The sequence below is a fragment of the Otolemur garnettii genome, unplaced genomic scaffold, assembly GCF_000181295.1.
Source record: "Otolemur garnettii isolate 467f Iridium unplaced genomic scaffold, OtoGar3 scaffold00053, whole genome shotgun sequence".
In the NCBI taxonomy this organism is placed as follows: Eukaryota; Metazoa; Chordata; class Mammalia; order Primates; family Galagidae; genus Otolemur; species Otolemur garnettii.
The window spans coordinates 10,839,544-10,851,676 of NW_003852448.1; the positions used below are offsets into that span (position 1 = coordinate 10,839,544).

Here is a 12,133-nt window from a genome sequence, read left to right on the forward strand (position 1 = left end):
CCCCAAAGGGACATCCAGTTTTATTCCTAGAAAATTACTTGTTTGCTCAAGTTCGCCCAGAATTAGATCCTACCCTCCTGTTCTTCGCTGCTTTGGAGTTTGATGGCATCAGTCACTACGGGACGTCAGGCTGGAGCTAGTGCAAAGTTTCTAAGGACGTAAAGTTTACCCGAGAGACGTTCTGCCTCCTTTACCCCTTAACAATAATTATCAGGAAGTGAAAGTAAATTATTTCCAGAGGCCTAAAGAAATAAGCACCTAAGAGTAAAAGAGGAAATGTTTCCTAATGTAAAATAATTTCTGGGAAGTTTTGGTGCCAGTCTAATTGATGACATTCACATTTCTGAAGGAGGAGTAGAGCAGGGTGCTCAGCCTGTAACGTGTGAACAAAAGTGGTGTCAGACCTTGAGTTTAGAGTCAGCGAGATCCAGGTACAAGAGAAAGGAAATCTGGTATAAATATTGTCACTCCAGAAATACTAATGTTTGTGAGATAGACCTCGCTTTACTATAGTGGAAATAATTTTGAGATAATTTTACCTGTTTTTGTTTATTTTCATTACACTGTTCTTGCCCTGAGCTGTGTTTCAGGTCCGTCAGAGGCATCTGTCCCAGGGAAAATTCACCTCTGAACTCGGCACTACAACAGTTAATAGATACGTAGATGCAATTTTGGCAAAGTCATCTAAAACCAAAGGCTTTTGGCTAGAAAGGGCTAGGATGGGAGGAGGGCAAAGGAGGCACCCTAAGCGTGAGGGCCAGTTATACAAAACGCAGCGTAACACAGGGTGGGTCTGATCCACGGCCCTCCCTCCACAGCTCAGCCCCGAGTCCAGCCCAGGAGGCTCTGTTCACTGCCTGGTGTGGCCTGCAGGCACCGCGTTTTGGTTCACTGACTGAAGCTCAACAAAGACTTAGAAGTTCTGTGGCAGTGGAGCCCTGAGGTGGCTGTTGCCTTACTAGTAGATATGGAAGCCTGGAGTGCTGAGGCTGACAGGCGTGAGACAGTTGTCCCCGAGTCCTGATGCCTTCCGCACACACACCTTAACTGAGTTCAGCTTGCATGCAGTCTCCAAGAGACACAGAAGTCTCCGTGTGTCCTTCTGGGGTCTATAATGACGCCTCAATGGCTGGCAGCCCAGCTGAAGGAGTCGGCAGAGAAAGCCACTGAGTGAATTAGCTGTACAGTCACCAGTCATCCTGGTTCGCCCAGAACTGAGGGATTTCTCCAGAGGCAGGACTCCGGGATAAAGCTGAGACAGTCTCAGGTTGCAGCCAGCTGTCACCTTACCAGAGACCCCAGAACCTGAGTCCAGCAGTAGCTGGACGGTAGGAACAGTAGCCATAGTGATGGGCAGAAGGGACAGAGGCTGAACCCTGAAACTAAGCAGGCTGGGGACCCCCCGGGAGCTCAGAAGGAAGCTTAGAAGAGCAGCAGAACCACGTCCCACTCGTCTGATGACGAGGTCCACACACGCTGGCCCTGACCCAAGGGCCATGCTGGGGGGTTTAGAGGGAACCTTGAAATGGGACAACAGCCTCACCGGGGGGTTGGCCTTTGATTAAGATTCAATCCCATATTGACTAACTATATACATACTATGTATATTTTACATGTATATATCTTTATACATAAAAATATATATTTTTTACTTATATATATTTACTTATAATGAGTAAATAAATATTCCAATACTCCAAGGAGTATTGGAAATGAAGACTTATGACCAAATGAAGATAAAAGTTGAGAAAATAATGAGTGTTCATTTTTTTTTCTTCATCTAAAGGTAGGACTGTAAAATTTAAAACTGCTTTTATAGAAACTCATTATCTGCTTGTGGACTGATTCCATTCACCTTTCCAACAAAGTCTGCTCCCTTTTGAGATATCTTGCGTGTATCTGCACAACCCTCATTTAAATGCTCTTATAAAAATTCATTTACTTGTTCTTTTCTTTCAAGGAAAAAAATATCAAGCTGAGTAGATGTTCTTGAAAAGAAAGCATTGAATTAAAAAAGAAACAAAAACTGGGCCTGTGATTATGCACTTCATCCAAAAATATAATGAAGACTTAATTACTAACTCAGGGATAGGATCCAATCTATTTGCAATTTCTCAAGTGCTAATTTTACAGGCTATGTTTAAGTCAGGGTACTTACTTTTCCTTTTCTGTGCTCTGCGCTATGCAGAATGTTTACTAGCTTTTTTTCTTAATATATTTATAAAAGAGGTGGGCATGAAAGAGCAAAGAAGGTTCTAATTCTAATGAACCATTTTTACCATTCTTTTTGTAGTCCTGTTGATGATCAGGTGCTGATTGCAATCACAAGAGTTTGCTTTGGACTCTAGAAAGCTATCCAGTTCCTAGATCCCAATCTCTAGGGGGAAACTTAACATACCCTGAAATTAATTTATTATCTTTTTTTTTTTTTGCAAAGTCCTTTCGGTACTTGGGGATTTGTCTCTCTATGTTCTGGCAAGAACATGGTACTGGTTAATTTTAGAAAAGGACAAAGAGGAAAGGATAGATGCTTTTGACTCTAAGAAAAATAATGCTTGACTCATAATGACGTAAATAAACAGGGAATGCTTTTTCTCCTATAAAAATGAGTGCAGGCACCCCATTTATATGTGATTTTCTTGACCATACCCTCTAGGCATCACGTCTGCATTTGGACAAGGGTAGTGGAAGGGAAGAGGGTATCAGGAGAACAAGAGGTTCCCCAGAACACCACAGCTGACTTTGGCCTGGTTCTCAGCAGCTGGGCCTCTATCACACCACAGCTCCTGCCTACGATGGAGCAAAACCATCCCTCGGGCAGCCAAGTCACATAGGGTGCTCCTAAGACTGAAATATTAATAGAAACTACAATTTGCAAAATGGATTGCACTATTACTCAGAGGAGGGAACCAAGCATAATCACTGCCTAATTAAGCTCAAAATATTTTAACATCAGTTTCTTCCTGCCCATACCACTCCCCACCATCGGCAAGTTCTAAGTTGACTGTCTGACGTACACTCCCCTGGTCCAGAAGTTCTGACCACGACTCATTCTAGCTCCAAACACCAGCCCTTCTGGTTTTCCTCAAGCTTTTTTTTTTTTTTTTAAATTTCAGACAATATAAGGGTACAAACGATTAGCTTACAATGTTTGGGTTTGTTAGGTGAGGTCCTGTTGTAGCTGCGTCCCCCACCCAGGGGTGTGCAAGAGACTCTCACATTGTGCCTTTTAGATGGGAGCACACCAGCCCCCTCCCTCCTGCTCCTCCTGCCCGCCCCAACTCCCCAAACTTCTGACTTTGGCTGGGCCGGGTTCAAACCCACCACCCATGATATATGGGGCTGGAGCCCTACTCACTAAGCCAAGGCGCTGCCCCACCCTGGACTTTGAAATGCCCCGTGGTTCTCCCTTGTGAATGAAACTAACTTTGGCTAAAGGAGTAATTGTCATTTCTAGGTTTTCACACTGGAAAGAAGTAGAAAGTAAATGGTTGAGAAGACAGGACTTAGGTCGGGCTTCTCAAGATGCATGCCACAGGGAAGCAGCGAGGGGAGGTGGGGGGACAGGGACAGAGTCACAGTGCAAGAAGGAAATGGCACTGTCTGCTAGACACCCCGCCCTGTCTGAGAATGTGCTGGCCTCTGAGAGCATGACACAGGTCTTGCTCCGTCAGCGCAGAGCATGGCGGGGAGGCGTGAGCTTGCGTTGCCGGCGAGGCTTCTGTCTGCTGCCTGCCTCCTCCCTGCTCAGTCCTTTGACTGCTTATGAAAGGCAGCTAAAGATGACTTTCCCAAAGGCCCTAAGAGTTAAACCCTGGAATTCCGCCAGTCACAGGGCTCACTGTGTAATCTGCAGACAAGTATGTGCCTGTGACATCCATGCAGTCAGCGGCCTTCTGGCCATTTCCTCTCTCATTGCTCGGTAGAGACTTCAACTCATGTCCAATAAATGGATTTCTGATTTTCTGCTTGACTAATATCCTCCACCGTCAGCCTTCCCTCTGTGAGGAGATGGCATCTCCTCTCTCTAGTTTCTCTTAACAGATCATATGGATTCATTCTTATTTGCACTCCTTGACAAGTGCCTCCTGTCTAATTAATCCAGAAACCCTGTGGACTCTGCCTTGTGAGTACGTTCAGAAGCCCCCACACCTCACTGAGGCTTGTGCCAGCTCCCTGGAATCGGCCCCGCACATTTTCCACCTGGATAGGATTATATTCCAATGAGGCTCTTTGCTTCTGTATTTCCTATTCTCACAGCCCAGATTCATCCTCTTAAAATTTAATCCATGTCCTGTAGTTGTGCTACTCAGAACCCTGGATGGCTCCTTTGTTCCCTTGGAATGAATGCCAGATCCTTACAGTAACCTGCAAGTCCCCAAGACCTGGGCGAGGACTGCTCCCGTCTCCTCTCCATCAACTAACTCTTCTCGCCCTTCCCACCTCGCCGCCCCGGCTTCCCCACTGACCTAGATCACAACAGGCAGTCTCTTTGCATTGAAGACACTCTGGGTCTGGAATTCTCTTTCTCCACACTGGTAAGTTCTGTTACCTCTCTTAGGTCTTCTGCTAATGTTGTCTTTTCAAAGAGGCTGTTGAAACCGCAGCTGGGACTCTCGGCAGACCAGGCCTTCTTGTTTGCCTCTACTTTTTTTCCTTCTTACTATATCATTTACCCTTTTAATTAAATCTGTAGTTTATCATCTGTCCTTCTTCCCCTCCCCTCAGAATGTGAGCTTCAAATGTGCAAGAATTTCTGCCTGCTTTATTCAATGACTTATCCCAAGGAGCCTAGAGCAGACTGGTATCTAGTGAGCTCTGGGAACATAGAAATTGAAGGCAGAATTCTGCAGCCTGGCGTGTTTGCTCTTCCCTCAATTTGATGCTGTGTTCAGAAAACAAACAAGTAAACAAGGCAAGCCGCAAGCAAGTCCACACACAAAGAAAGAAAAAAATAATGTCAAATCATAGGGTATTCTAGTGTGTCACACAGAGAAGGCCCTTTAGAACCATCTTCTCCCGACTATTTCCCTCAGTTTCTCTCATCAAATCATTGCAGCTGCTCCTATTATCTCCATATGTTTTATAAAAATCAGGCCTGTGGTAGCTCTTCTATTTTTTTTAAACCTCATGTTCCTATTTATCCCCTTTCACCCCTCAAAAATAACTCTCAAATCAAACGAGCTGGAATTTGAAAGGAGAAAAGCAAAGATAGGTTCTTTATGGAAAATCTGGATAATCTGAAAGTAAAAAGGTAGATATTGGCCATTTGTAAAGTTTCAGTGAGTGAGGAGAAAAAGTCAGATTGGAGCCATGCCAGGCACGTAGGGATCCAGTACTGTCTGGATGGGCCGCTGCGTATGAGGCCCGGCAGACCTCCTGGTACTCTCAGCTGGGAGGGTAGTAGACTGCGGGTGCCTCGCCCACCAGCTCCTCATCACGTCCTGTGTCATAGAACACACACACTTCACAGCTTACGATTTTGAAGTGGGAATATTTCAGGTGAATAAGTCACTCACCATTTCACATGTTCACATTTAATGTATAAAAGTTATTAACCTCAGAAAAAATAGTATAAGCAGAAAATGGGCTCAAGATGGGTGTAGAACCTATGTGGGGATGAACCGTAGTAGGGACTACTTCCCCATAGCCGTCTTCTCTTTTGTCATCTTTTTTTTTTTTTAAGAGACATAGTCTTGCTTTGTCACCCTCTGTAGAGTGCTATGGCGTCACAGCTCACAGCAACCTTCAGGTCTTGGGCTTACGCTATTCTCCTGCCTCAGCCTCCCGAGTAGCCAGGACTACAGGTGCCCTCCACAATACTCCACTATTTTTTGTTGCAGTTTGGCCAGGGCTGGGTTTGAACCTCCCACCCTCGGTATATGGGGCCGGCGCCCTACTCACTGAACTACAGGGGCCGCCCTCTTTTGTCATCTTAAAGAATAAAGAATGTGTTCTTTGTTCTGTCAGTTATGGGAAACTTGGCAAGATGGACATTGAGACTGACACATTTTGGCCAAAAAAAAAAAAAAAAAAAAGTGCATTTTTGTATCTGCCTAAAACTGAAATTGATGTTATCTATTCCACCCTTTCCCCATGTCGGTCTCCCCCCCCAGGACAGCCATCTGCCAATTCCCTCATTCACCAAAATCTCATTCAGTTTTTGGAGTCAATATGACTCCTACTGTCTCCATTAAAGTAAAACAAAAAAATGTCAACATGTCACTCCTAATACTTTGGTAACACACAATTTAAATATAACACTGAGAATAAATGACATTTGAAATGAGCTATCAGTGTACAATGTAGACTGTTTACAGGCTGGGTGAGTAACACAATTATCCTATCATTGTAGCCACTGACATGAAAAGGAGTCCAGGCACTAAAATATTTCAATATACTGTATAACTATTATGAAAAAATAAATTCTGTATAAAAACAATTATTATAACATGTAGATAATTACATAGCATCGGAACAAATTATCTTTAAGACATTCGTCTCTTAGCTTTTCTAATTATCGCTACCACTTGCTGTGGGCAGAAACAATAGCTAATACTTCATTAATGGCTCAAAAATTAGGAGTTTACTTCTATTAAAATTATTCACTATGCTGTTTAAATATATACAACCTGCTTAGGATTGTAGAAGCAGTATTTGCATACATGTTATATTGTAGATGGTCTACAGCCATTCCAGCATCCTGGGAATACTCCGAATCCCATCTAGAAATAAGCAGGATGCTGTTTTTAAGTCTCATTACAGACATACTAAAGTTATATTCTGTAGCCACCATAACCTGCAACTTATTTTTCACATGAATATCTTATTAAGATTACATAGAAGCAAACTTACTTCATACCACATTATTTTACATTATGTATTTGTGGCAGATTCATTATACGTCTTTGAGCGACTTCCTGAGTATTTCCTCTTGAAGAAATTTGTTACTGATGTAAGGTCTGTGTTTTGTCGTGTGGAGATGGAGGCAGAAGTGATACCTTATTTGAAAATTTAAAAAGATATCAAAGAACTTTCATCTTCCACAATACAAATTCAATGGAATTATTAATATATTATTTTTTATAAAAAAAGTGTGGGGCATGTCTTTGAGGTGGATAATGACAGCCAGAAGGAAGAGGAGACCCACAAATACAGCATCATCTGTCACCGCTTTGGCTCTAAGCTGCGTGAGGGCAGGCGGCTTAGCCTGCACGAGCTCACCGCCAACGAGGCCGCGCCCAGGTCTGCACTGGGGACCACGCACTCTCACTGCGGAGAGTGGAGCTCTTCTCCCGGGCCCGCCAAGTGGCCCCACAGAGCACCTACTCGTCCTCCTTGAAGGGTTCCAGGCTTCACTCTGAAGAACTGGGAGCCCCCCACCAAAAACAGGAGGTTGGAGAAGAGAGTTACCCTGAAATCCAGCAGCCTCCCCCAGACCCTGAGTCCTATGTACCCCCATACTGCCCAGCCTGGAGGAAGACAGCGCCAGCCTGTCCGGGGAGAGTCTAGATGACACTTACAGGCTGGGGGTCATGCCCCAGGCAGACGCCACCTGCCGCTGCTGACCTACCTCTGGCATTGCCGGCCCATGGGCTCTGGAGCCCCACATCCTGCCGCAGACACTGATGGACTGGGGGCTGCGGCTCGCCTGCCTGTCTCCCAGCCCCTGTGTGCCCGCAAAGCCGCCTCTCACAGGTCCGGACAGAACCAGAAATTCCAGCGGAACGGAGGCGGGAGAGCCAGAGAGAGAGCCATACAGAGACAGAGAGCTGCCCACAGCCGGGAACAGAGAGGGCTGCACACCCCTGGAGCTGGAGGAAGGGCTCCAGGCCCCCATCCCGCGCTGGTGCAAGGTGGCAGAGGCGGTGTGAAAGGGGAGGCTGAGGCCAGCCGGCAGTGAGGGGTGGACTGGGGCCTCAAACCGAGGACCCCGATTCTGGTTCACACAGATCCCACTCTCGTCATCCCAGGCGCCTAGTCACAACGCTGGATCTTCCGCTGCACCTCTCCAGCCTCCCCCATCTGCTCCATGCACATAAGACTGTCCGGCTTCAAGCAATAATGAGGAGGGGTCTGGCCAGAGGACACAAGGAGGGTGCGTGGTACCCCTCGCCCCTACCCAGAGCCAGGGGCAAGGACTTTGCCCCCAGGGCATGTGGGTTTCTCCCTCCCTCAGAGAGCACACCCCCATTCTCTAGGTGTGATGTGAGCATTGGACTCAGTCTGGACACGGGGGAAAGTGGGACTTCCCTGGGAAGGTCCAACAGCTAAAAATGGCAGCATTTCACCCCCGAACTGGGGGCCTGGGAACGCTGGACTTGCTCCTGCTCCCCGTCCTTCCCGGTTTTTGTGTTTCTAGTTGGTTTCTTTAATTTAACAAGTGCGCAGATGGCCCCCGCCTTTCCCATCTCGCCCCTAGGTCCTCAGCGGTTCTTTCCCTCCTGCCCTGGGGGCGGGCAGTGGATGGGAGACCCCTTCACTGGCCCCCAAGCGCCTCAGGAGGCCTGGGTCCGACTCAGGGTCTCCCCCAGCTGGGGCGGGGGTGCAGCACCTGTCTGAGCAGTTAGAGCACCTTTCTTTTCAGATTGTGTACAGTAGATTATTTTATTATTTTGGAATACAATTTATTTTATGGCTTAGAAAAAAAATTATATTAATAAAAAATATAGAATAATATAGCATTATCACAAAAGATTTGATAAATCACCTTAAAAATTATCTAATTAACTAGGCTAAATTCAACTTAGAGTGAGATATAGTTTGTTTACAGAAAAAACCCTCAAAGTAAAAGTTTTTTCCATGTGGCAATGAAAGTCACTTTCTGGAAAAGTATATTAAGGTCAAATAGATAATACTATCATGATATCTCACAGAGATGCTGGAGTTTCCACTGTGTGAGAATTTATTTAACATTTTCATAAAGACTCCTCTACAGATTTGTTTCATCTGGGTTTCCTTTTTTTTTTTTTCTCCAACTCCTGGGCTTAGGCGGTTGTCCTACCTCAGCCTCCTAAGTAGGGGGGACTACAGGCACCCACCACAATGCCCGGCTATTTTTTTGTTGTAGTTTGGCCAGGGCTGGGTTTGAACCTGCCACTCCTGGTATATGGGGCCAGTGAGCCACAGGCACCGCCCTCCTCTACAGGTTTGCAAAAACTAATAAAGACTAGATTTTGCAACATTTTAACTTGTGTATTTCGTAAGCAAACTCAACGACTCCAAATGTCCTGTTCAGGAGGTGCCCACCTTTCCCACCCACATCTTGTAATGTTTCTTTCCTTTCAGGAGGGAGCTCTGCAGGGGACAATATGCTGAGGCCATGTCATAACCAAGCTAAGGACAGAAGGGCTGTTTCCGCATGTGGGCACAGAAAGCAAAACTAAAAATAAACTCTCAGAGTTTCTCCCACAGCTGTTGCTTGCAGAATTCCTTGCATGAGTCTCAGACTCTCTGAAGGACGCTGATGAGCTCCATGACACCCTGGCTGCTTCTGCTGTCTATGTGAGGGTGTTAAGTGACATCACTCCTAACATCCCAAACACACCACAGTAGCATCTGGAACGGCAACTTTCACCTTAATTGCTTTGTGTTTGTTTTTTTCTTTTTTTAAAATTAAGTTTATTTTATTTTATTTTTTTAATTGTTGCAATTTGTCCAGGGCTGGGTTTGAACTCACCATTCTCTGTATATGGGGCTGACACCCTAGTCACTGAGCCACAGGCATCACCCTGTTTTTTTTCTTTTTCACCTTTTGGCTGTTTCACGAGTCCCACAACAGGAACAGGAATTTGGGAAGTTCGGAGGACTTGAGGAAGAGCGACAAATCAATTTACCTGTCGATGATGGCACACATGTCAATGCTGACATTGGCAAAGCTCCCTGGCTTCCTTTGCGCCACTTGGTATAAATTCACAAGCTGGTCGTCGACTTGGATGAGCTGCATGCATCCTTGGAAGGAAGGCTGAAGTACAGAGTGACTTGAGTTATTCATCTGGTTCAGGAAACCTGTGAAATGGAAGAAACAGGAGGGTTACATTTGGTGGGCAACATGCTTCATTAAAATTCTTGTGAGTATTCTATCCGGCTACAGCCATTGTATCCAACTACTGTGTTTCTTTGATCTCTGCTGATGCTGTATTCAGTGTAGAAGAGGGAAGTCTTTGGAGAAGCAAGATTATTTCAGAGGAAGAAGTCAGGGTTGAGCTGCAGTGGGTTATCAGGTCAACATTTGCCTCTGGGGTCCGCTGTCACTCAGATTTCCTCTTTTGACATCTTTCTCACCCTGTCACAGTGTTCTGTGCCTCTGCTGTTGAAGGCTCACTGCTATTCTTCCTTGCCTGAGCCTGCCCTCAGAGACTAAGAAACAAAGCTTGAGAATTCTCCCAACTCACTCTCCAGCCTCCGTTCTCTTACACGTTTCTCCAGTCTTATTCTAGACTTACTTCTGCTATCTAAATTTCTTAATGGCCTGTTATTCAGATGTCAAAAGCCAATCTCACTTTTATCAATTAAAGTAGATTTATTTTATAGGTCAACATCTAATTCAATCTACAGAGATATTCACATTAAAAATGATGTTTCAGTTGGTAAAATTCAAAGAAACATTATACAGAAATAAATTTAGGCATAAAGAATAGCCACCTTTATGATACACCTTATACCAATACTTATACAGCATAGTAATAGACATGATATGGATGGAACTGAAATTAAGAGTGAATAGCAAGACAAAAAAACCCCACACAGTACATACTGCTGCCTCTATTAGGAAATACAATATACACATATCAACCCTGAAATTAGACATTAAGAGTTTTACTGCTGGCTCGGCACCCGTAGCACAGTGGTTACAGTGCTGGCCACATACACTGAGGCTGGTGGGTTCAAACCTAGCCCCGGCCTGCTAAACAACAATGAAAACTGAAACCAAAAAATAGCCGGGCATTGTGGCAGGCACCTGTAGTCCCAGCTACTCAGGAGGCTGAGGCAAGAGAATCTCTTAAGCCAAAGGGTTTGAGGTTGCTGTGAGCTGTGATGCCATAGTACTTAACTGAGGGCAACATAGTGAGATATTGTCTCAAAAAAAAAAAGAGTTTGAATAAAATATCACCACTGATCAATTACTAGTAGTCTATCTTTTTCAGAAAAATGTCTACTTCTTATTATGTGTAAAAAATGTGTACGCCATATGAGAATGATATATTTAATTCCATTAAGTATGCCCAGAAAGTCCCTAAACCTTCTACTTTTCACATTGTTCACTGCACCTAACTTGCCTCCTGGGCAAATTTAAACTATACTAATTAGTCTGTTTACAAGTCTGAAGTTATTCACAACTTCGCTTCATATCTGCAGCAAAAAACAATTTGTACAAAATAGATTGAAACCAAGGTATGACATTAAATGGAAAAATCAAATTTTCAATTAAAATAGAAATCGGCCATTAAGTGATTTTATTAAATGTCCTATTCTCTTGGACTAGGAACAGTAGTTTAATATAGTAGAAACCTTCTCACTTCCTTCATCAATGGGTTATTATATTTAAACTTTAGTGACCATCATTTGAATCTATTTCAAGAGTTAATCATAGAATTGTGTATTATTTTCATCACCACAGCACTACATAAAATAAAATTATATTTAAATTAACATCTTGACAAAAAAAATCAATGTAAGGCTCTATTTCAATATTAATATATGGCTTGTGCGTGTTTGTGTGTGTGTATTGCTTATTAAGGAACCTGTTTTTTTTAATGTGTGTGCACTTAGTCCCTTCATAAAAATGATGTCCTTAGAAAAGCAGTCTATTTAGACTAGTTGCATGCAGCAACATGATTTAAGTTGTTTGCTCGAGAAAGAATTGTATAGGGTCTAATCTCTAAACTTAGCAAAATAAAAACACCCAGCTTAAGTTTATTGACTGTTCTTAACAAGACTATTATTATTTTTTAATATTTAGGAGTCTCTAAATTTCCACACTAGCTGTCCAGGTACAGTAGCTCATGCTTATAATCCTAGCACTCTACAGGGCCAAGGCAGGTGGATCAACTGAGCTCAGGAGTTGGAGACCAGCTTGAGCAAGAGTGAGATTCTGAGCTCAAGAGTTTGAGACCAGCCTGAGTAAGATTGA

The 12,133-nt window shown here is 44.0% G+C and overlaps 1 protein-coding gene across 2 annotated transcripts in view; it reads right to left on the minus strand.

Annotated features, from left to right (window-relative positions):
* CNTNAP2 (contactin associated protein like 2) overlaps window positions 1-12,133 on the minus strand; it is a 1,940,687-nt gene that overhangs the window by 864,055 nt on the left and 1,064,499 nt on the right. For both annotated transcript variants that reach the window (XM_012806491.1, XM_012806492.1), the window contains one exon: window positions 9,837-10,008. In XM_012806491.1, coding sequence (XP_012661945.1) covers window positions 9,837-10,008 — 172 coding nt within the window. The remainder of the gene's footprint in view (window positions 1-9,836; window positions 10,009-12,133) is intronic.